The sequence below is a fragment of the Lepidothrix coronata genome, unplaced genomic scaffold, assembly GCF_001604755.1.
Source record: "Lepidothrix coronata isolate B3197 unplaced genomic scaffold, Lepidothrix_coronata-1.0 Scaffold122, whole genome shotgun sequence".
Classification (NCBI taxonomy): Eukaryota; Metazoa; Chordata; class Aves; order Passeriformes; family Pipridae; genus Lepidothrix; species Lepidothrix coronata.
In genome coordinates, this window is record NW_016690302.1 from 118155 (window position 1) to 140073 (window position 21919).

The 21919-nt window shown below is 43.0% G+C and overlaps 2 protein-coding genes across 4 annotated transcripts in view; one reads left to right on the plus strand and one right to left on the minus strand.

The window, feature by feature from the left end:
• Positions 1 to 21919, plus strand: part of MTOR (mechanistic target of rapamycin) — a 62591-nt gene that overhangs the window by 15233 nt on the left and 25439 nt on the right. For both annotated transcript variants that reach the window (XM_017825795.1, XM_017825796.1), the window contains 8 exons: positions 299 to 411; positions 1034 to 1196; positions 1445 to 1537; positions 2221 to 2367; positions 3171 to 3313; positions 3919 to 4081; positions 4200 to 4345; positions 20125 to 20200. In XM_017825795.1, coding sequence (XP_017681284.1) covers positions 299 to 411; positions 1034 to 1196; positions 1445 to 1537; positions 2221 to 2367; positions 3171 to 3313; positions 3919 to 4081; positions 4200 to 4345; positions 20125 to 20200 — 1044 coding nt within the window. The remainder of the gene's footprint in view (positions 1 to 298; positions 412 to 1033; positions 1197 to 1444; positions 1538 to 2220; positions 2368 to 3170; positions 3314 to 3918; positions 4082 to 4199; positions 4346 to 20124; positions 20201 to 21919) is intronic.
• On the minus strand, positions 5309 to 11473 carry ANGPTL7 (angiopoietin like 7). 2 transcript variants are annotated; one of them, XM_017825798.1, is made up of 5 exons: positions 11016 to 11473; positions 9342 to 9442; positions 8816 to 9010; positions 7808 to 8006; positions 5309 to 6705 (listed from the first exon to the last, which is right to left on the minus strand). In XM_017825798.1, the coding sequence occupies exons 1-5, from the start codon at positions 11398 to 11400 to the stop codon at positions 6536 to 6538; spliced, it is 1050 nt and encodes a 349-aa protein (XP_017681287.1). In that variant the 5' UTR covers positions 11401 to 11473; the 3' UTR covers positions 5309 to 6535. The 2 variants fall into 2 exon arrangements, with proteins under 2 accessions (XP_017681287.1, XP_017681286.1); XM_017825797.1 differs by having other exon boundaries at positions 9342 to 9445.

Here is a 21919-nt window from a genome sequence, read left to right on the forward strand (position 1 = left end):
AGAGAAACTTCTCATCAGGAGCTGTAGTGATAGGAGAAGGGGCAATGGGTGCAAATTGAAGGAGGGGAAATTTAGGTTTGATATTTGGGAAGAAATTTTTTTACTGTGGAGGTGATTAGACACTGGAAGAGGTTGCCAAGGGAGGTCGTGGATGTCCCTGCCCTGGCAGGGTTCAAAGTCAGTTTGGATAAGGCCTTGAGCAACCTGGTGTAGTGAGAGGTATCCCTGCCCATAGCAGGTGGAGCCTGGGAGTAAATGATCTTCCAGCCCCTTAACATTCCATGATTTTTCCCTCCAGTTATTGAATGCAATCCAGCTCTTTGGAGCCAACCTGGATGACTACCTTCACTTGCTGCTACCTCCCATTGTAAAGCTCTTTGATGCCCCAGATGTGCCCGTGGTGGCTCGCAAGTAAGTGCTGGTGGCTTTGCAGTCTCTGTTTCCCCTGTGATGTCCAAGTCCTGCAGTGGCTGCCACAGCCACCTGTAGAATGGAACACCACTTAGTTCCTTCCACAGCTTTTTCTCTGTGTTAAATCATTGTGGAAGGTTATTTTTGGTTGGACATCACAGCACTGTTGGTAGCTTTTTGGTTTGGTTTTTTTTTTTTGTTTGTTTGTTTTGTTTTTGTGTGTGCTTGTGGAGTTTTTTTTGTTTTGGTTTTTTTTTGTTGTTGCTGTTTTGGGGTTTTTGGTATGTTTTTTCTGTTTTGTGGGTTTTTGTGGTGGTTTTGGTTGGTTGGTTTGGAGGAGGGTTGTGTGTGGTTTTTTGTTGTTTTGGTTTTTTTTTAATTTTTTTTTATTATTATGACTTTATTTTTATTTTCTGGTTCTCACCTGCCAGTATTTTAGTCACTGCAACTTGCAAGCTGTCCTGCAAGTACAAGCTGCATTAGCAGACTTCTGGTGGCCTGTTTTTCCTATTGCTGTTAGTCCTGGGAAGACTGAGCACTTGGGTATTTTTACATCTTTTTTTGTTTCTTCTTTCTTACACCCTGAGAGATAAGTTCTTCCCTCTTTTTCCTGTGACTTTAGAGCTGCTCTGGAGACAGTGGATCGCTTGACAGAGTCCCTGGATTTCACTGATTATGCCTCACGGATTATTCATCCCATCGTACGAACACTGGACCAGAGCCCTGAGCTACGAACAACTGCCATGGACACCCTCTCCTCTCTGGTGTTCCAGCTGGGAAAGAAGGTAAGATTGTTCTTTGGCTTGAAAGCTCGCAGAAGGAGGGACTGTCCTGAAGATCAAGGCTTTAACATTGAATTTTTTGTAACAGATTTTAAAGAAAACTGATTTTTCTCCTCTTAGTTGTTTCTGGAATGGGGAGTTACTGAAATCAAACTGTCAGAATTGGTTTCTTATCAGTGAAACAGAGGTGGAATTGTGCTGCTCTTGGTGCCACTGAGTAACAAGCTTATGATGTACATTCCCTTGTACAGTACCAGATTTTTATCCCGATGGTGAACAAAGTCCTGGTGCGACACAGAATTAACCACCAGCGCTATGATGTTCTCATCTGCAGAATTGTAAAGGTGAGTTGTCAAGTGTATATGTGGTTGTTTGTTTAAGGGCACTTTGGAGGTGTTGTCACGTAGAAACAGATGCAGCTGGAACCCTCACTTTGAGTTACTCATGCAACAAGGAATGGTTGTTGCTGTAATTGTGTGCTAAGAACAGCTTTTAAAAGAGACTTTGAGATTACACTGGGAAAATTATTGTATTGGTATTAAATATTTCCTGTAGAAAAATCACAGCAAGTCCTAGGTAAAACTTAGACTTGTAGCCAATGTCATTAGTGGTTTTTTTCTTGTTAGTTCATACATGTGGATTTAACCTATTTTCTCACAGTTATAGCCCTTAAGGACACCTTGTTTTCACAGTTTTTTCTGCAGGATGTCCCACATTTCAAAAACTCAGTACCTGGCGTGCAATTTAATTAGTGTGCAGCAAGCAGCACATTGCTGTTCTCTGCTTACTCAAATAGGCAAGAGTGCTTGTTTTAAGGTGTATTATTTTGGCTTTTTATCCTGGCAATAAGAGTTCTTAACAGTTACCTTGAATAGCAAAGGGATATCACTGGAGTTCTCTGGTTTATGAGGTGTAATCATTATAATGAAGCACGGTTGTTTGCTTCCCAAGTTTTGCTGTAAATGCTCTGACTTTATAATCTGTTTTTGTATGTGGGTGTATCTTCACTGTAAGCCATTTATTGCAGGGCTACACTCTGGCTGATGAAGAGGAGGATCCCCTGATTTATCAGCATCGGATGTTGAGAAGCAACCAGGGAGAAACTTTGGCCAGTGGTCCTGTGGAAACAGGTCCCATGAAGAAATTACATGTGAGCACCATCAACCTGCAGAAGGTAAGACTGGAGCCCTCACAGTGTGAGTTTGCTACTGAAGGGAGGAGCTGAAGGGGTTTGTTCAGTGCATCTGATCTACCTTTCTTTACATTGCTTTTTAATTGCCAGTTCTGTACAAAACTGAGGTCAAAGTAGTGCCTGAGGCTTTTTAGAATTAGAAGGTGCTGAGCAACTTTAAACATAGGAGCATCTGAACTATCAGTCTATTAATGGCTGTGAAGTAATCTTGACACTTGCTTGTTATGTGAAGTATGAACAAGACTTTCTAGATCACAGTGAATAATCTCAAATTACTGGAGACATCTATTTTGGAACCTCCGCCTTTCTTTTATTTTTTGTTTTGCTTCTTTTATGTCTTAGTCCTATACTGTCTTGAAGCCAGAGCTTAATAGCTAAGCACTGGCTAGTCTGAACAGTAAATACATGCAGCACTCAGTTCAGTAGTGGGATGGATTGGCTTGGAAATGCTGGACTTAAAAACGTAATTCTAAACGCATTAAGTATTTTTAAGCTGATGCTTCAACAGTGGCTTCAGCTCTTCATGTATTTTTGTAGAGAAAAGATTATTCATGTTAAATACTTGCCATGTCATGGCAGGAATACATTTAGGGAAGATTTCTTAGAAATGAGACTGAAGTACTGTGGATTATCTGGTGTAAAGGTAATGGATTTCAGGGAACTGAAAAGGGATTCTCAGCGTGTGGTTTGGAGCTGTAAAGCAGAAATGCTGCCTGCTGGTGGATTTCTTCTGCTCCTGGATAGTGCTCTGTTTGATAGATGAATTGTCTTCCTTTGTCCTGCAGGCCTGGGGAGCAGCAAGAAGAGTTTCCAAAGATGACTGGTTGGAATGGTTGAGGAGATTGAGTTTGGAGCTGCTGAAAGATTCCTCCTCACCGTCCCTGCGCTCATGTTGGGCCCTGGCTCAGGCCTATAATCCCATGGCTCGGTACAGTATTTCTGCCTTTTCCATTTCACTTGAAATGGCAAATGCAAGCCAGAAATTGTAAGGAAAAAAGAAAGTTATTTAGAAGCTCTTAGGTTTCATAAATAAGAGATAGTTCCTGCTTTGGGACAAATCAAAGAGCTGGCAACTTGATTTCATTTCCACAGTTGGCTGCTCCACAACGTACACAGAATCTTTCACTGGAATTCTGCATATTAGTCTAGAAATAGCATAAGGCACAAAAGTGTAGCTGGAAAAACAGCAGAGTATGAAATAGGTTTGAGGATCTACTGTGGGGGAATAAAAATGCCTCTGAGTGGAATGAGCTGCAGTGCTTTTTTGCTACCTGTATGTCTGGAGAAACTTCGAGTCCGATAGCACGAGAGTACAGTATTTCTATTATTGTAGTATACCAGCCTACTCTGTTTTTTAAATGAAGGTTTCACAGAAATTAGCTTTATAAAAACTAATCACTGTTTATTGCAGGTAGACATGTAAGTGCATTTCGTAGCTCTTTCTCTGAATAAGAAGGCAAGTCCACTGTCAAACAGACTTCTTCTCATGAATAGTGAATCCCCAGCTCTCACTCTCTTTGTGTCCCTCCTCAGAGACCTCTTCAATGCTGCTTTTGTTTCATGCTGGTCTGAACTGAACGAAGACCAGCAGGATGAGCTGATCCGAAGCATTGAGCTGGCCCTGACTTCTCAGGACATTGCAGAAGTCACTCAGACACTGCTGAACCTGGCAGAGTTCATGGAGCACAGTGACAAGGTAGAGATGCTGTTGGGCAACTCTTTTCTCCTGGTAGCTGGCCTGTAGAAAGGGTGTGAAGAGTTCATGACTCCTTTGTTACACTCATCCTGGTTTTGATGCCTGTGCTCCTTTCCAGGGCCCGCTGCCTTTGAGAGATGACAATGGCATTGTCCTCCTGGGGGAGAGAGCTGCCAAATGCAGAGCATATGCCAAGGCCCTTCACTACAAGGAGCTGGAATTTCAAAAGGGTCCCACTCCAGCCATTCTGGAGTCTCTCATCAGGTAAGACCACAACTCATGAAACTTCTGCTCTTGCAGTAGCCCACGATTTAGGACACCATGAGGATTAATCTAGGCAATTCCTAGGATTTCACTGTCACAAGGATTCTTTGTGGGCTTACTGACTAACTTGCAGATGTGCACTTGTAACTGCTGAGTTCTGCTCTTCTACAGTGTGGTTAAAATTATGAGAGAAGCCCTGGGAAGTTTTGCAGGAAAAAGGTTCTGATTCCCACCCTCCACCCTTCAAACTGAATATGGAATGGAATGAAGTGACTGCAAGTCAAATGAGACAGATTTTTATTTACACCTACATGTAAATAAGTCAGAAAAGTTGAAATTCTTACTTAAAATTTCTCATCAAATTCTGCTGGTTTAGCTTAGATAGGTCTCATTGTTCATATGTCAAATAGAAGATATTGTAACAAGAGTGTATTGTTTCCTGAGCTTTGTCAACAACAAAGATGTTGGCCTAAAATACCTGCAGAGGATTTGGTACTAAACTAGAGGTTTTAAAATGTGAAACTGTGTTCCATATCACAGAGATGTTAACTCTGCTATTTGACACAAACTTATTTGGGTTGAACAAGAACTTAGCTTTGTCTTTATGCAGTGAATTTTTCAGCCCTCCTATTTCACTGGAATTGTATTTCCCCTTTTTTTCTCCTCTTTTATTCTTTCATCCTTTGTCCTGTCTCATTTTATTGAGGAAAATACAGAATTCAGTGTATTTCCTTTCTTGATCTCAGTTGCTCGTGCAGCTGTTTCTTTGTGTATCAAAAAGCGGGTTAAGGAGCAAAGAATTGATGTAAAGCAGGATTAAAAATGAAAGACAATTTATTGGAAATGAAAAACTTTTAGAAACCTTTAAAAATCCATTTTAAAGACCACAGTTAAAATAGTTCCAACTATAGTTCCACACAGCTGAAATTTGCAGTATGAATAGCTGAACATATGTAAGGCAATTCCCAAGACACCTTGAGCTCCCATTTCACACAAGACTGAACAATTTAAATTAGATTCAAACTCTCTTTAAGGTGAATAAAAATAGATATATTAATGATAACTATCTTTTCCAACATATTCAAACAATGGTAGGGCTACAGGAGGAGTCTCATTCTTTTTCAACTTTTATTTTTAACACTGTGTTATGTAAGGGAGAAACATGCTGATTTTTGACATAGCATCTCTAGGTAACTTGCTGTGGGGGTAGTTTTCAGAATAGATTTTGATATTCCTTAGTGTGGTGTGCTAGCAAACATTCCCTTATGTTTGAGTAACCTTTGGCACTTAGGGATTCTCTGGTGGTGTACTCATGTTTTGCTCGTGGATACAGTGATTTTAAGTGTTGGAGTTGAGATTTTTGGCTGGGTCTGGACATTTTTGGCTCACCTGCTGTTCACTCTTAGCCTTACTGACACACAGCACGTTTGTGTTCTAACCTGAATGTAATTTGGTGGCAGCCCAGAAAGTTACTTTCTAGTTTATCAGCATTTCAGATTGTCTGTGTGGATAGGAATAAACATCAGAGCACCAGGGACAAATCCTTCTCCAGGGTTACTGTCTGCTGGGCGTGGCCTCTGTGGGGATTATTTGAGGCAGCAGCAGGAGGTGGCAGTAAAACTTCAGGAGAGAACCTGGACAACGCTAATCAATCCAACATTTTGGAGCGTTGTGGTTTTCCTCTGTGGGAAAGCAAGCCACTTACTATACACTAAAGAAAGGTGCATCAGGGACACCTCTGGCTTGAAATGAGTGTGTAATTTTGGGGTTTGGGTCCCTCCTGGAAGGGGTTACTCAGCAGTGCTGGCTCGGGACACTGAAGGAAAGGCAGCAAAGGAGACTTTTGCTTTTCAGTCCCTGCCCATCTAGTTAACAACACTAAAGCAACCCACTGCTAGAGAAAACACACCCAGAGGTTTTCTGAAGGTGCTATGAGTGCATTCGGTTCTAACCTATTCTAACACAATATTTTTTCCCTTTGGAAAGAGCCTGAAGAGGAGGAAGCAGGTGTGAGCCCTGCTGCCGCTGGTGGCTGTGGCTGGTGCTTGCCGTGCCGCGGTGTTGGGGTGTGTGCACGGCCAGGGCGTGGCTGTCACACGGATTAGATGAAAGGAACAATTACTTGGCTGTCCATTGCCCACCTCCTGTGCAGTGGCACCGTGGAGCTGTATAATCCAGCTCTGGTTCCCTCTATGGTTTGAAATCCTCCGGCCGGATCTTCATCTCGACTCTCTTCAGGGAGTAGGTGGATCCGTGCCACCCGTACCAGGTGATGCCATCCATGTTCTTGGTGTGCTCTCCCTTTCGGTAGTAAACCCCGTTCAGGTTGGAATCTGTGCAGCAGTTGTACCAATAGCCACCTTGGAAACAGAGGAATACATTCCTGGTCAACCATTTACTTAAAACAAGATGTTCTGTATTAATAATAAGAATTATTGCTCTTTCCAGAGGAGAGAGAGCAGAATGCAGCATTTAATCCCTGCAGCCTATGGCCAGTGGTTAAATGCTTTTAAAAGTTTTATTTGCGTGTTGTGTGGGACACAATGGGGAAATTAAAGGGCAAGATGCAGTGAAGATAATTATCTGTGACAGAACTCAAATGAAGATAGTAAATTGAATGAAGAGAGTAACGTCATTAGAGGCTTGTAGTAGCTGAGGTTGCAGGCAAATTCAAAACTTAAAATAGGTTCTAAACACATAAAGGCTTTACAGTTCTATAGCCAAATTAGTCCAGCAGCTTTTCATTTAGTTGCTTGTTCCTCTTGGAATATTTCCTTGACGTGTTTCTGTCTCTCACTCAGTGAGGCAGCACAGGAAATGAATTTGGGTTTCTTAGCTTAGGCATCTTAAGATGTATCAAAAGTTCTTGGACTCTGCAAGTATTCGTTGAGACTGATATCAACAGTTTTATCTGCATATTGTGTGGGAGACAATGGGGAAATTAAAGGGCAAGATGCAGTGAAGATAATTATCTTTGACAGAACTCAAATGAAGATAGTAAATTGAATGAAGAGAATAACCTCATTAGAGGCTTGTAATAGGGTAGGAATAAAGATCACAAGTCAGGTTGAACCTGGAGATGGGTGTAGGATAGTAATATAAAAGAATAATTACAGGTCCCTAATACTAGAACTTGAAAACTCAAAAAAATATAAGAGAAAATAAGAACCTGATAAATCGTCAGGAATAACTTCCTGCCTCACTGAATTGCATCAGCAGCTTAGACAGTGTGGCTGGGGTAACAGTGTGTGCAGGTGAGAGCATTTGAAGGTACTGATGTCTGTAACACACAGTCTGGCTCAGCCTGAGCTGCCAGATCTCCTATATCAATGTGTATCCCAGAGTTCACCACCTCTCCCTCGATTTGCCACCCAGATGTTACCATGGAAAGAGGGTGTTCTGGGCTCTCTACACCTGCCCCAGGCTGTTCTCTGGGGACAGGCAGCTGTTTGTGTGCTGTACCTTTGCGGAACTGGGCACAGTCATCCACACACTTGTCGTTGTCCTTGTCCTTCGTGCTGAAGGCCGTGTTGTTGTGGTACCGCAGGGAGTCTCTCCCCGTGTTCCCGCTGTAGTTCCCCACAAACAGCCGGTAGCTGTTGATCTCATTGCTCAGGGTGAACTGCTGGTACTGGGCATAACGTGTGTTGCCTTCCCAGTCCTGCCACAGAACAGGGGAGAAGGAATTGGTTCTGTTAGAACAGTTATGAGAAGACTCCACCATCCGTGGTTATGTACACACACTTTTTCTGCCTCAGGCTGCAGGAACTGCTCTGTTAAGGCAAAGGAACTTGCCAGAGCAAAGGAACTTTCCGGAGCAAAGCATGATCCTTCCAAGTCTTATCTGCACCTGGTATTATATAGTGTCCAGGAAACCTGATGTGCAGCTCTTGCATTCAACATCCTTGTCTCAGTGCTGCCTCAAGTAATATTTTTTCCTCTCTAAAACAGGGACTTTGTATCTAAAAGCCTTTTGGCTTATGCACATCCCATCCCTCTAAGCTGTTGTACCAGCTGTAAACTGGTCTAAGCCAGACCCAAGCCTTTAGCAGACTGAAGAAATTGTTTGGGGGTAATAAAAGGCAAACTCTTTTGCACCCAGGCTGGAAGGAAGTGCTGCAAAAGGAAAAGACTCAAAGGCTTGAAAACTTGGTGGGGCTTCTCTTTTTAGATTTTTAAATCTGAGGTGGTCAGCAGTTTGATCTCTGTCTGCAGGATTTCCTAGGTCCCCACATGTTCCTGGAGACACAATCCATATGCTGGCAGAAGGTGGTCCCACTGCCTTTGCACAGTGGAGAACATCTGCCTTGTCCTTGAGTGTATCCCTGGGTCGATCCTACCTCCTCCTCCTGTAATTAAAGCATGCAAATTCTTTGAGCCTTCTATGGAGACAGGAGATGGGATCTGCTGCTGGGGACTCACTTTGTGCAAAAGACCTGCTGCTGCTGAAATGAAGAGCCCATTAGTTACCTCCAGCTCCACTCGCAGGACAGTGGGGCGTCTGGAGAGCCGGTAGATGTTTTCATTTCCCAGCCAAAAATCTCCCCGAATATTTCCAAATCCTTCCTTGTATTGTTTCCAGTCCCTATTGAACGATGTCAAACCAACTTTGCGTCTTTGGATGATAGTCCAGCCACCTCCATCTGTCTCCATGTCACAGAACACCTGGAATAGGGGAAAAAAAGGCAGTGTTTACTTGTCAATAAACTTAGGGAAGGTCCAATTCTCTTAACACAAGACATTGTTCCAGATTTCACAACTTGCAGCAATTTCTATTCTGTTTAAAACTCATGGCAAAAAATTATTACATTAATTTTCCCTATTTCTATTTTCCCTCTTCAGTGTCCACTCTTTTCTTCCTTGAGGTTTGCCTACAGAAAGATGCTGATTGCAAGTGCAGGGTGTCCTCATTCAGTGTGTGCTCTTTTCATCTCTGTAGATAAGTATTTCTATTTGAAAAGACACATAATATACATTGTGTGCTTATGATCCTTACCTCCAGATCTGGAATCCCCAAAAATTCATCGGGGGGTAGCTTGTAAACACCAGAAATTCGGTAGTTCCTCTGGTAAAGCGATGAGCAGTCATAGACAGCATCTACTTGAATCAGAACCAGAAAGTGAGAGTCTGAACAGCAAGAACTCCTCTCCTGTCAGGGTGGTTTCTGTAAAGCCTAGTTTGTAATGCAAGGAGTAATTAAGTGAGGAGGACTTCCCACAAGTGTAATGTTTTCCTGAAGTGGTCTAGTTTGGAGCAGTGTATGCGTTGGAAAAAGGTGTTGTAGCACTGGGACTTTGTGATTTTTTTTTATTATTTTTTTTTTAACCTCTGCTGTGCAAAGAGCCATCTCTGCTTTCTCTTCACATTGCTAGTATGTGTCTGTGCTGGGAGACTTATCCAATGTAATAATGGCCAGTCCTGCTGCCAGGTGCCTGCTTTGTGTGCTTGGCCAAGCTTGTTGGTGAGAGATATTTGTTCTGCGCTGGAGCCTGGGACAGAGAAGGTGCCTTTTAGCTGCAGTCAGTCCATCTGTGCAAAGTTCCTTTCCTCCTGGTGCAGGAGCTGACTTGAAGGTGGTAAAATGCACAGCTATTCTGAGGATAAATGAGCTGAAGCAAAGCTTTATCCTGTCTGACAGTTTTCACTTTAGTACACACTAAGTGTCTCTTACCTGGTGAGGGGAGACACAGCTGTCTTAAATACCTGCTGGGCCAGTTGCTGCTGTGTGTTCCTGTATTTTTTTTTCTAAACTTTTTCTACAGCTCCAAAGAGACTTGTTATGGTGTAACTTTCTTTTTAAGACCTACTGTAAACAGCAATGTGTCAAAACTGACCAACTGGAGCTTTTTTGTAAGAAGAATTAAGTAAATGGATTGCAAAGTTTTTCCTTAAAGTTAAAAAAGAAAAAAAAGTCTGAATGAAGTCTTTTGGCAAACCCAGTCGTCCCAGACAACAACAGTGTCTTTTTAAAGTTTTAAGCTCTTTGTGGTGAATTTAATTTTAAAAGAAAAGTCAATGGAGGAGACTCTTTCTTCCAGAAGTGGCTTTACAGGTAGCTGACCTAAAAGTGCACCTGCATTCCACATTTAGTACAGGCCTGTGCAATCGCTGTGTGCAGTGAAATTTCCCCTCAGGGAAGAGAATTTGGAAGAATTTAACTGTGTTCTGGCTAGGCTTATATCACAGTTTGTGTCTTGCATCATCTACAGCCTTGAACTTCTGAGAATTATCATTCAAATAATGGATCACTCTTTTTTGTTCTGGTTCAGAGATAGTCATAAAGATAAAATTACAAATCCTTAGTAATTCTTGGAAAACATTTCTAATTGTTTTAACAGCTTCTGGTCCCCTGTCAGCACTGTGAACTCGGGGGATATTACTGCCAGAGCCATTCCCTGGCAGAGCCAGCTCCCATTCTTTTACTGTTGGTACTGTGGTGCTCAGAAATATCAGACTGAATTCTGTGCCGTACAAATGCGCTGTTTCTCAACTCCCTGATAACAAATATAGATATAAAACCACTGGTTTTCTCAGGCCCCCCTGCCTCCAGGAGCGCTTCCAGCGGCCGTACTCAGCGTGCCCCCGTGCTAGTCACGTTAGTGGCAGTGGGAACTGGTCATTAGCTGGGTGTTAGGAGGTGTTTGTGGGAGCCTGGGGACTCCCTCCTTACCAGCTGACGTCTGTGTGACCGTCTGGGCCGCCTGGAGCTGCATGATGTCGATCTGGTTGTTCATCTCGGAGTATTTGCTCTCGGCGTCGATGAGCCGCGACTCCATCTGCTTGGTGCTGCCTTCCAGCTCCATCACCTGCATGACCACGTTCACCCAGTCCCCCTCCTGCTTCTTGCTCAGCTCCTGCAGCATCCTGCTCAGGTTGGCCACCTGCAGCTTGAGCTCCCTGACCTCCTCGCAGCAGCCCGGCACCTTGGGCTGAGCGTTGCCGTTGTTGCTGAGGGTTCTCCTCTTGGGAGGTCTCTGCAGCAGGGCCGGGTAGGTTGCCACGGACACGGTGACAATGCAGAGCCACGCCAGCTGAGCCGTGGATCTCGCTGGCATTTTTGCTTACAGCAGCAGAAACCTTCCAGCTGAGCACGGTCTGAGAGCAGCTGGGGTAGGTATGAAATCCCCTGCAGCAGCCTGGCACCTTCCTTGCTTCCAGGGAAGGGAGTCTCTGAAGGTGGAGCCTGAAGAAGTGGCTTTTTTTCAGACCCCTCCTGTCGGATGTGGACTTTGGAAGTCTGTCTCAAAGCATCTTATATACTATTTTTCTGTTTACCTCCACCCCTCTGAAGCTGTGGAGGGCTTGCTGGCCCCTCCCAGTTCATCTGTTCATATCAGGTGTTTACAGGGTGCAATTGGAACAGGTTTCAGCCAAGAAAAGTTGGGGATAGCAGCAGAGAATTCCCTCAGTTGTGTCTTGAAGGGGTGTTGGAAAAGGCTAGGAAATGAGGAGAATTTCCAGCAATTATTGCCTGTTGGATGGGAGCCCTCTTGCTGACTAGTTCTGGCACTTCAGTAACAGTAGAGGTCCAGAATGTGAAAAGGCTGTTCAAACAGGATGAGTTTATACAAGTTCAGGGAAGGTAACTCCCTAGGAGGTAGCCCTGGCTGCTGCAAGTCCTACTAATGCATTCCCCAGAAACTGTAGGGGGTAATTCTATGCTTGCAGTATTTCTTAATTTAGACAGTATTTTAGCAAGTTAATCAGTTAAGCATCTAATCCCCCTCTCTGTACACTGGTGTCTCTACATTATTAACTTTGTAGAATTCAGTGCTGTTCTTTTTAGAGATGGGATATCTGAGGGTAGGATGGAAAAAAATCTGCAAAATATATAAGTTAAAACTCTGTTTATTCATAGTGGGCAAGTGAAAGGGCATTAGTTAATAGTGGAAGTCTACTGAAACTTGACAAGAGGTGGGTTTTTTACAGGCAATGTGATCTAATTCCAGTATTGTGGAGGGCAGTTTATTAACAGGATTTTGAGAGTAAAATCTATGGGTAGTTAAAATGTCCACAGTTACAAAAAGAGTAGATTTAAGAGTAAATCTTTAGACATTGAGAATTGATCAACTATCAGCTGGCTGAGATAGCCACTTTCTCTCCTCTTTTATATCTTTTAACAGTTCAAAAGTTAATTATAGCAGTCTGATCCCCAAGCAGAACCTTTTCAGCAGTGGGACAACCTTCTGCAAAAGGTCTGCAGGCTTTGTTCTTAGTTCCTGAGGGAGAAGGTGTTTCACCCCTGGCCACTGCTCTGTCATTGCCCAACATGTGGGTTCTTGCATCTCCCTGCAAAGTTTCTGATTATAACTGGCAGAAATAAGACGAAATGAAGGTGGAAATGGCTCATGTATCTGCTCCTGGGGTAAATGCTGTGAAAGCTTCTTGGTGTCCAAGAAAACAAAAGAAAGCTAATCTTGCTCCTTTTACAAAGGGCATCAGGACAAACCCAACTGACACATACTGTCCCATCTGGGTGTTTTTTGCTGATCCAAAGTGGCTGCAGGATTTCTACTTGATTAGGAACCATTGGAAAAGCCTTTCTGATCTGACATCTGCTTTTAGAGAAATAGAAAGCACAGTTTCTTGTTGATGTAGTTTCTCTCCTCCTCAGCTTTGATACACTTGTTGCTTGATGCTTTCTTGCTGCCTCTGATTTGCACCACAGCTGGTAATAGTTTTTCTGCAGAACAGACCCACAAGGGTGCAAGGATTTAGGGGGGTGAAGGCATCAAAGCACTGCAGGGGTGGAATGTGAATACAGATGTTTCCTAAACCTGAATTTTCATAGAGAAGGGAGAGGGGATCTTTCGGAGGAGGTCAGTGATCTCCACACAGACAGCGTGGGTGTCTGGAGCTGTGTGGTGGTGACTCCTGTGTGCTGTGCTCCAGGCAGAACCACTGCATCTGTCCTGTCAGCTGCTGAGGCTGCTCTGTGGGACTGGGGACCTGAGATATTGCCAGAGGTGTGCAGGTACAATTTGGTTAAAGCACCAAGGGCACCTCCACAGCAGAGCACAGGCTTCAGTCAGGTTTTGCCGTGGACATTCCAGAAACCTTCCATAGCAAAATTGCTTTTTATACATCAGACCAGAAAGTGCCACTGCACATGGATGAAAGCCTGACCTTTTTGTTCTGCCTCTAATCCTGTCTGAGCCCTCTTCCAGCTGGAGCTTCTGTCATTCCCAGGGGCAAATTCTTCTCCGGCTTCCTGTGATGAGAAATGTGTTTTTGTCAAGGTTGGAACAAAGAATAGGACAGGCCAGACTCTGGCTTCCCTGCCCCAAAAAGCCACCCTGCTAACACCCCCATTGTGTTACACAGGACTCCAGCCCATTCTGCTGCTGCTCCCACTCACCATAACTCCTCTGTCTTGGGCAGATGTGGAAGAGGGGAGCCACTTGTAGGTCTGTGCATTCCCTCTTTATACAAATTTTGGAAGGATCTAAGATTCAGCCAAACTCTAAAGTTACACACAAATGTTACAAAACAGTGCAGAAAGGCCTCCAAATCCCTTCTCTAAATGGGAGTTTTTAATTGCAAATGAGACAGCCGGGGTTTTATTTGGGATCCAGCCTCTAATTTGTATATCCCAGTGTAAGCCATCTTTCTTCTGGGTACTTTGATTTACCTGTTCAAAAAGAGATAATACTTTGTTCTGTGTAAGGGTGTGACAACAGACACATTATGCAGGAATGGAAAAGAGCACAACTCTTCCCATCTGTCCTTGCTTTTGAGGAAGCATTAAGAGAGATTTGGGCAGAAACATCTCTTGGCAGAAACCTCAGCCTTAGTGGAATTTAACTTCCTTATAAGTGTTTGAAAGATGAGTCTCTCCCAGTTCCCTGGTCATTTAGGCAGCAATAGCTCCTGATGGTGGTCACTGCCAGGTTAGATCAGCTGTAGAAGCTGACAAAAGCTGTTCCACTGTTCTATATTGGTTGTCTTTCAACTTGAATTCAGGATCCTGTCATATTTTGGACAGAGGTGTAGTTTGGAGCATAGCTAGGGAGAAACTAGTTCCATAACTACTGAATGGATCCTAGTCCTGTTTTTTCCTTTCCCCCCAATAGTGATGGAGAAATCAAATATCATTTGGTCTGAAATCTCAACACCCTGGTTTTCCCCTGTTATATTTTGTATGTGGGAATATTCTGCTACATGGAAGCTAAAAAGATGAGATCCTAAAGTCAAGAAAACGATGCAGCCCCTTTTTGACTCTGTTTATGATGTAGGTTTGAAGTGGTTGGGAAGAACTGAGGCTAAACATGGTTTCAGTTTGTATGTGCCATATGTTTATAACGTTGGTTGATGTTACTGAATTCAAGTATATGAGTATTACTTGATCAGAAGCAGTTATCTCCTGTCCCTGGAGGGGCAGATTAAGTCAGAGGTGGGTTTGAATGACTGCCTGCTCTGGGAAGCTGTTCTGGCAGGTGCATGCAAAGCTGAGACAAGAAGAAAAGCTCAGTGCCCTGTGGCTATTTATTTGGTAGCCAGTCATTGCAAAACCCTTAATATGCATCCGGCAAATGCTTCGAATCTGGAATTCCTGGTGCTTGCTGAGATGGCAAAGGCTCCCATCAGCTCTCTGCTGGCAGGTCACTGGAGTCCACACTTGGTCAGAGCTCTGAAATACCACTTTTCCCTCCCAGGAAGTGGGAAACTGTTCACCCCTGGCTTTGGAGATGCTCATAAATGCTCCAGCATTTACAGCTTTACAGTCAGGACTGCACTGGAAACCTCTGAAGTTACAGGGGAACAGGTGGAACAAGGGAGAGGGTCTGATGACAAACAAACCCCTCATACTTCCTGCAGTCACCTGTGATTTCTTTTTTATTTAACATATCCACTATTTGCATGATCAATACACAAAGACTGACTCTGTGTTTCACCTTTTTCTGCTAAGTATCTTCCTTGGCAATTTAATTTTATTTTTCCTGATTAATAAAAAATAGGTGGTACAAAACCTTCTGCAACCTGAGCAGCAGGACTGGCTAGGAATTTTACTGTCATGGTTTTCACTGCTTTTTCTTTCAAAGCTGATGAATGCTTTTATTTGATTTGCAAGCATTTATATCAAGATAGGGACTCTGGCAGGTTTTAAAGCCTCTTAGCAATGTGGTGTGTCCTTGCTGGAAGCTGAAGGGCTGCTCTGGCCTGGAAGCCCTCAATCATCACAACCCTGTATTGAAAACAGCTCTTTCCTGGTGTTGGTTTCTCAAATGTATTTGTTCCCAGCCTGGGGATAGTTTTTAGTGGCACAATGGACACGTGTTGGTTTTTCGAGCTGTTTTGGGGTTGTTTTCTGAGGTTTGCTGAATCAAGGACCCAGGGATGCCTGAGCACAAATAAACTGTAGAACTGGGGAAACTGGCCAGCAAAGCCAATTCCTTTTGCCAGAGGATTATCTGTTCCCCCAAGTCTCCACAAAGCAGCAGTGCCTTCCACCTCCAGTCCCAGAAGCAGCTCCAGCACTTCTTCAGAAAGGAAAACAAGCTTGACTTAGCTTGGTAAAATCTGTCACATGGAGCATCTTTTTAAACAAACTTGGGGAGACTAAACAAGAAGACAAACTCTTCCTTTTTTTCAGACTCTGTGGACAAGCTGCTTTATAGCAAAAATGAGGTTTCTCTATCAAGTTCTGAGATGCATTTTGGCAATAGGAAATGTGTGTGTTGCCTCCTGAAAAGGCTCTGTTTTAAAAAAAGGGGGGTTAAATTTTTGTGAGAAGATGGGGAGAGTCTCTTCTGTCTGAATTCTTGAAAATTTAATATATTTTGAGTCATAGAGAATATTGTCAATGTCAAAGATAATGGAAGACTGTAAAGCTCCCAGGGATCTATAAAAGAGAATATTTTTAGTAAACATTATGCATTTGAGGCTGGGGTTTGTGGAGGAGGAAAGTCCCTCATTTGAGCTCTCTTCACACTGAAGACAATAAAGTTGGTTTTTATTTCCAGTTCATGTCTGATTTCTGTTTAAATAGCCTTTAAAATATACAAGCAATAGGAGTATATTTCTCTTAAATATTCTTCTCTTTTGTGATTCCAGCTCAGTGTGCTGCATTTTAGTTGTTTGTACATGTGGGATATTTTGATATCTTAATCATCAAACAGTAGGTTTATGTAGCCTTTCACTACTAATAGAGTTTGAACATTTAAGATTTTTGACCAAGGGTTTTATATTAGGGAGTTTGCCAAGGGTAGTCACCTTTTGCAGGGATAGAATGACAGAATAATTGGAAAATGTTTTTCTTCAGGAGGCTTGTCACTTTTTAATATCCTCCTCATCATGATCAAGTGCTACAAATAGGTGGGGATTGGACATTATTCTGGCTAAAGTGCAGATATTGCTTAATAAACGGGGGGGAAATATCTGTAATCTTGGGTTCAACTGTCTTCTCAAAAAACTTTCTGTGCCAGTCTCATTTCCTTATCCAGCTGCAACATTGTGCACTTGGAATATAGGAATTACTGCTTTTGTCATTGTGATTGACAGCAATTTGAATTCCACTGCCTTATGGAATTATGCAGTGAGTCCAGGTGGGCCAGACTCAGAGCAAACCTTAGTGATAGGAATCAGTTTTGCAACTGATTTGTCTTCATTTTGAAGGAAAGTCTAAGGATCTTCTGTTGCTTCTTGTAATCACTTTGTTTATTGACTAAAATGTGGAATGAAGTGATGGTATTAAACAGAAATTAGTGCATTAGTTCAAAGTTTATCAGAGTCTAGTTGATGTGACTTGGGAAATCTTGTTGTTCCTGTGGTCTCCCATTTTAATAGTCTGGCCTGCAAACATGAGACAGCTGTGTCTTGAGGTAGTTTCAGAATATTTTAGGAATGTACACTGGCATTTAAAATCTATAATTTTGCAATATTTCCCTGGAGCAGCAGTGCTGGAAGGCTCTGGCAGCCCAGCCCAGGCTGAATACTGAGGTATTCAGTGACGTGTAACTTCTGTCCCACCAAACCTGTCCCCAGAAACTTCCCAGAAAGGAGGTACAGTGATGTTCTTCTGTTCCCTTCTGCCAAGCCTTTGAGTAAAGTAGGGGATAGTGGAAGGGATTTTTAGCTTCTAAACAAAAATGAACTGTTGAATGTGTTTCTACCCTCAGTGGATATGGAGAACAATTGATCTTCTCCTTTAATATTAAACTTAATTTTATCCTAAACTAGGGAAAACTGCAAGGACATCTCCCAGTAAACAGACTTAAGTTACTGTCTGGCAAGTCAGCCAACAGCATTGTTTCTATCTTGAGAGATGTTTCCCCACCTTCTCCTTTAATCCAGAAAGATTCTGTAGTTATCTTTTTGCAGATGCAAGGAGAAATCTATCCCCTTGATTCTGATCCAGTAAACTGCCCCGATTTCCAGCAGCAACACTGTGACTAAAACCCCCTGGCAACTCTGCCTGGCTGGAATATCAGCCCTGGGGGCCTTTTCTGTGTGCCTGGATGCTTTTCTGCAGTGTTTTTCATGCTGTTCAGTCTCCAGCATGGCAACTAGAAAACAGCTCTGTGGTGTTTTTAGGGGTGTTATGAAATTTAGGAAGATCCTGCCTGAGCACAGACCTCAGCAGGTCTGCAGGGAGAAGGGCAGTGCCTTCATGGAAGGAAGGGGAAGGGAAGCACAGAATGTCATAATTTCTAAATGTGTCTTTTGAATGTACCAGATTAAAATAGTGTATATCCCAAATGGGCTGGGAGGGGGGAGCCACAGCATTCACTGCTTTGGCAGAAATGATCCTCAACACAGGGAAAAGCAACTGCCAGGAGATGTCCCAGTCACAAAATTACCTCTCATTGCTCACTGTGTTGCTGGATCATTTGTTATGGGAGAGTAATTTATGATTATTAACAACAACAAGGTATTGGATCTACTGCTGTGTCTTCTTCTAAGTCAAAGTCTTTCTCCTTGTCCTCCCCATCTCTCCCTTCCCTTTGCTTAAACCTAACCATAAATAGATTTGAAACACTTAATTCTACTCTGAGCAGCCAAGAAAGTAAGAAACAAAAGGAGTAATTGAGTGCACCGGGGAGCAGCAGCAGAAGAGCAGTGCTAATTGTCAAAGAATAAAAGATAATGGCCAATTTGGTCAGGAAGTGTTGACAAGAAAGATAACTTGGAAGTAATTAACTGCCTGAAGTGCTGGAAGTGATGTGTCTGCCAGTGGCTCTTTAAATCATCGGGGTATGAGAGGTGACAGCCATTTATCACTTTTATGAGGCACTGCTGCCTGGCTTTCCCTTGGGAAGCGTGGAGGGAGCGGGAGCTCTGACTGTCCTGCTGAAAAATAGCCATGGGTGTATTTCAAGTGCTTCCCATTGCTGGGTGCTGTCATCCCCAGCCGTGGTTGTGGTGTGTTCTTAGTCTGGCTAAACATGATTTCAGCTCAACCACTCTGAGCTCCTGTTTCCAAGAGTATTTTACTGGACATTCCCAGGTGTCCAGAGTATGTCTTGGAGCTTGATCCCTTAGTTGTCATGAAAGGAAGCTTCCACAGGCATAAGAAATGTAGCACTCATTTGAAAATTTTTCCCTTTTTTAAGTCTGTTTATCACCCCCTTTAATACCGTAGGTTTGCTTGTCTCTTACTGATCAACAGGCCTCTCATAGGGGGGAAATCATGCAGATATTCTGATCATGGCAGGCAAGAAGGGGCATTTCTGAAAGCTGCCTGTGCCTGCAGTCATATTCAGAGACCATTGAAAATCTCTTTGCACTGTTCTCTGTTGCTGTATTTCATTTTGTTAATGATGATGCTTCCATTCCAAGCATTAAATAGTGCTAATGTTGGGCTGTGGGGGTGTGTTGTTGTAGGTGCTCAGGTGTTGTCATGTTGCTTTGAACAACTTGCACTTCTTGTTCTCCTCTTCCAGGGGAAAGAGGAGAGCAATGAGCCAGAGGCTGCTCATAAATAAGCTTTATAAAATAGCAGAAGCTTAATAAAAAGTTAATTTCCTCATTAAATCAGGGTTTAGCAGGAGGGCTGCTCACCAAGCACCTGATTTCTGATAGTGAGATCAGAAAACCAGTGTGAAACAGAAATGATTTAAGAGAACAGCTGTACATGGTGTTGCTGGACTGGAGAGCCAGGCTCAAGAGTGGCCTGTTTGCTGTGCTTCCTAAAATTCAGCTGCCCTTGCAAAGCAAGGTGCCTCGCTGGGGCAGACTGGTTGTGATGGCAGCAGTTTCTGGCATGTTCTTGAAAACCAGCAGAAGAAAAGCACCAGTGCTGGTTAAATACCAGTGCAGGGGCTCTGTGTGAAATGTGGAACTGAAATTAGGGTTGCATGCTTTTTATGTGTTTTCCTGGTGACGTTTGTCAGCTGTTTTAATGATGTAGGCTGTTTCCTGGATCTCTATTCTGATTTTTAAAGGAGTTGCTGGTCTGTTTAAGAGAAAGGAGGGGAAAAAATCAGCACTGTAAAGCTCTTAAATGCAGCTGTTTGAGAAATTATGCCTTTCAAACTATTGGCAACTGTTCTTCTCCCCATGCAGGCTGTTATTTAGAACTGATAATCATATACCATCACTACTTTGTGTAACAAGTCTTGAGAATATGTGCAGAGAAAATGTGTGCACCTATTGTTTTGCAAATACATAATCACTGTGTGCCTTGTGTAGTTTAATTGTTCACTTGGAAGCTTTAAAAAAGGAGGGTGTTCCATTGGTATTTCTAAATGATAGAGCTTGGTATTATCAAGTAGAAGCTCATACCAGCCCCTAATAGTTGCCAGCTGTGTTAAATGATCTTTCTTTTCCTACCCTTTCAGCATTAACAACAAACTCCAACAGCCAGAGGCAGCTGCTGGGGTGCTGGAATATGCCATGAAGCACTTTGGGGAGCTGGTGAGTCCTGCCAGAGAGCTCTTCTCTTCGTGTCCTGTGTTTTCCTGGTTTCTGTAGTGTGGTTTTTTGTGGATGGTGGTGTGTTTATTCCATCAGTCACACTGGGGTTCTGTCCCCAGTGAAGGGCCTTGCTGCCCATGGGGATGTACATGGGTACTTCCCAGCAAATGCTGGGCACAGGGAGGGCTGTAACAACCTGGTTTGGAGGAGAATTTAGCAGCTATCACTGATACTAAATGCAGCTGTGAGCAACTAGCAGCTTGACAACATAAGTCATTTTATTTAGGATTAGCTGGGAAGGGAGGCAGAAAGTTCCTGTTCTAAGGTTGAAGGATTTGAGTAACTGCATCAGCACCTTCCAGGTAAGGATTTAATGGGAGTCATGCCTCTAGCATCTCATCCAGAGGCACATGAGTGTTCTCAGATATTATTTGGAATGGCAGCTTAGCCAGTCTCTTACAATTTAGACTCCTCACAGAAATCAAATAACCCCATTCTGTATTTGTTCTGTCTTTCTCTGCATGATTTACCTTTTTTTCTTTCTTCTTCTTTTTTTTTTATAAGCTTAGTGTTCAGGGACTAAACCATTTATGCTCTCCTGCCAGTTCTGCTGGTAAAAAGATGATTTTGCAGTGATAATTGTTGCAGTGTCTTAGGGTTATTGGGAAAAAGGAGGCTGCCCTGGAAGCACAGCAGACCAGCCAGCCCCTTTCAATAGGAACCACTAAAAACTGGGAACACGTTAAGCACAGAATGGTGGAATTCATTTGGTGTAGAATTATGTATGGTTTTGACCTAGACTGGAAAATAGATCCTTTCTGGGAGAAGTACAGACTTCAGAACATCTTTGCAGCTTCTTATAATTCCTTGGGTGGGTTGAGCAAAGTTCTGTATTACCTAATTCTGACTTCACTCTTTAGCAGTAATATAGTTCTAGCCATAAATGCTAAATGCATAAAAGCACAGAGTTTGCCAGAATAGGCAGTGAAAAGAAATTAAGAGGAGCTGTGAGCTCTGCTTTCAGGAACTTAATTGAAATATGACTTAGCTGAGAAGTTAAAGGGCTGAGAGGAAGACCTGGCATGCAGGGCATGGTTTATAGTGACCCTGCCCACGGGGCTGGGAAAAGAATCTGTTCTGCAGCCTGTGTCAAGACAGGAGCTGCCAAAGACTGAGCAGAAAAAACACTGGCAGAGCAAAAGTATGGAAAATATATCAAGGCATTTTGTTTTCTTGAAAATTGGAAACAACATCTAGAAACAAAGACTGAAGAAAAGTTTGTGCAGCTGATGAGGATCACTGCCTGGCTTTCTTTTAAAGGCTTTGTTACAAACCACAGCCCTCCCTTGTGAGGGGTGTGATTAGACCCCAACTTCACACTGCCTGCTCTATTCAATAACTGCCCAGCAGTAGCCAGATGCACAGTTTGGAGTTTTTTTCCGGTTGGTCACTCCATTCCTGAACACAGGACTGTTTTTCTTGTTTAAATGCAAGCATGTACAACGATGGGAAGTGGAATATGTTATGGATTTACCCTTTTCCCTATTCCACTCACTCCACTTCTCCAAAAACAAAAGCACCAGCTACTGAGCTGGCATTTCAGTGGCACTGAATAGGTGGATGATGTTGGACTGATCCCTCTGGTAAACCTCAACTCATTTTGTGCAAGGGGAGCAATGCCAGGATCCCTGTTTTCAGACTAGCTCAGGTATTTTCTCT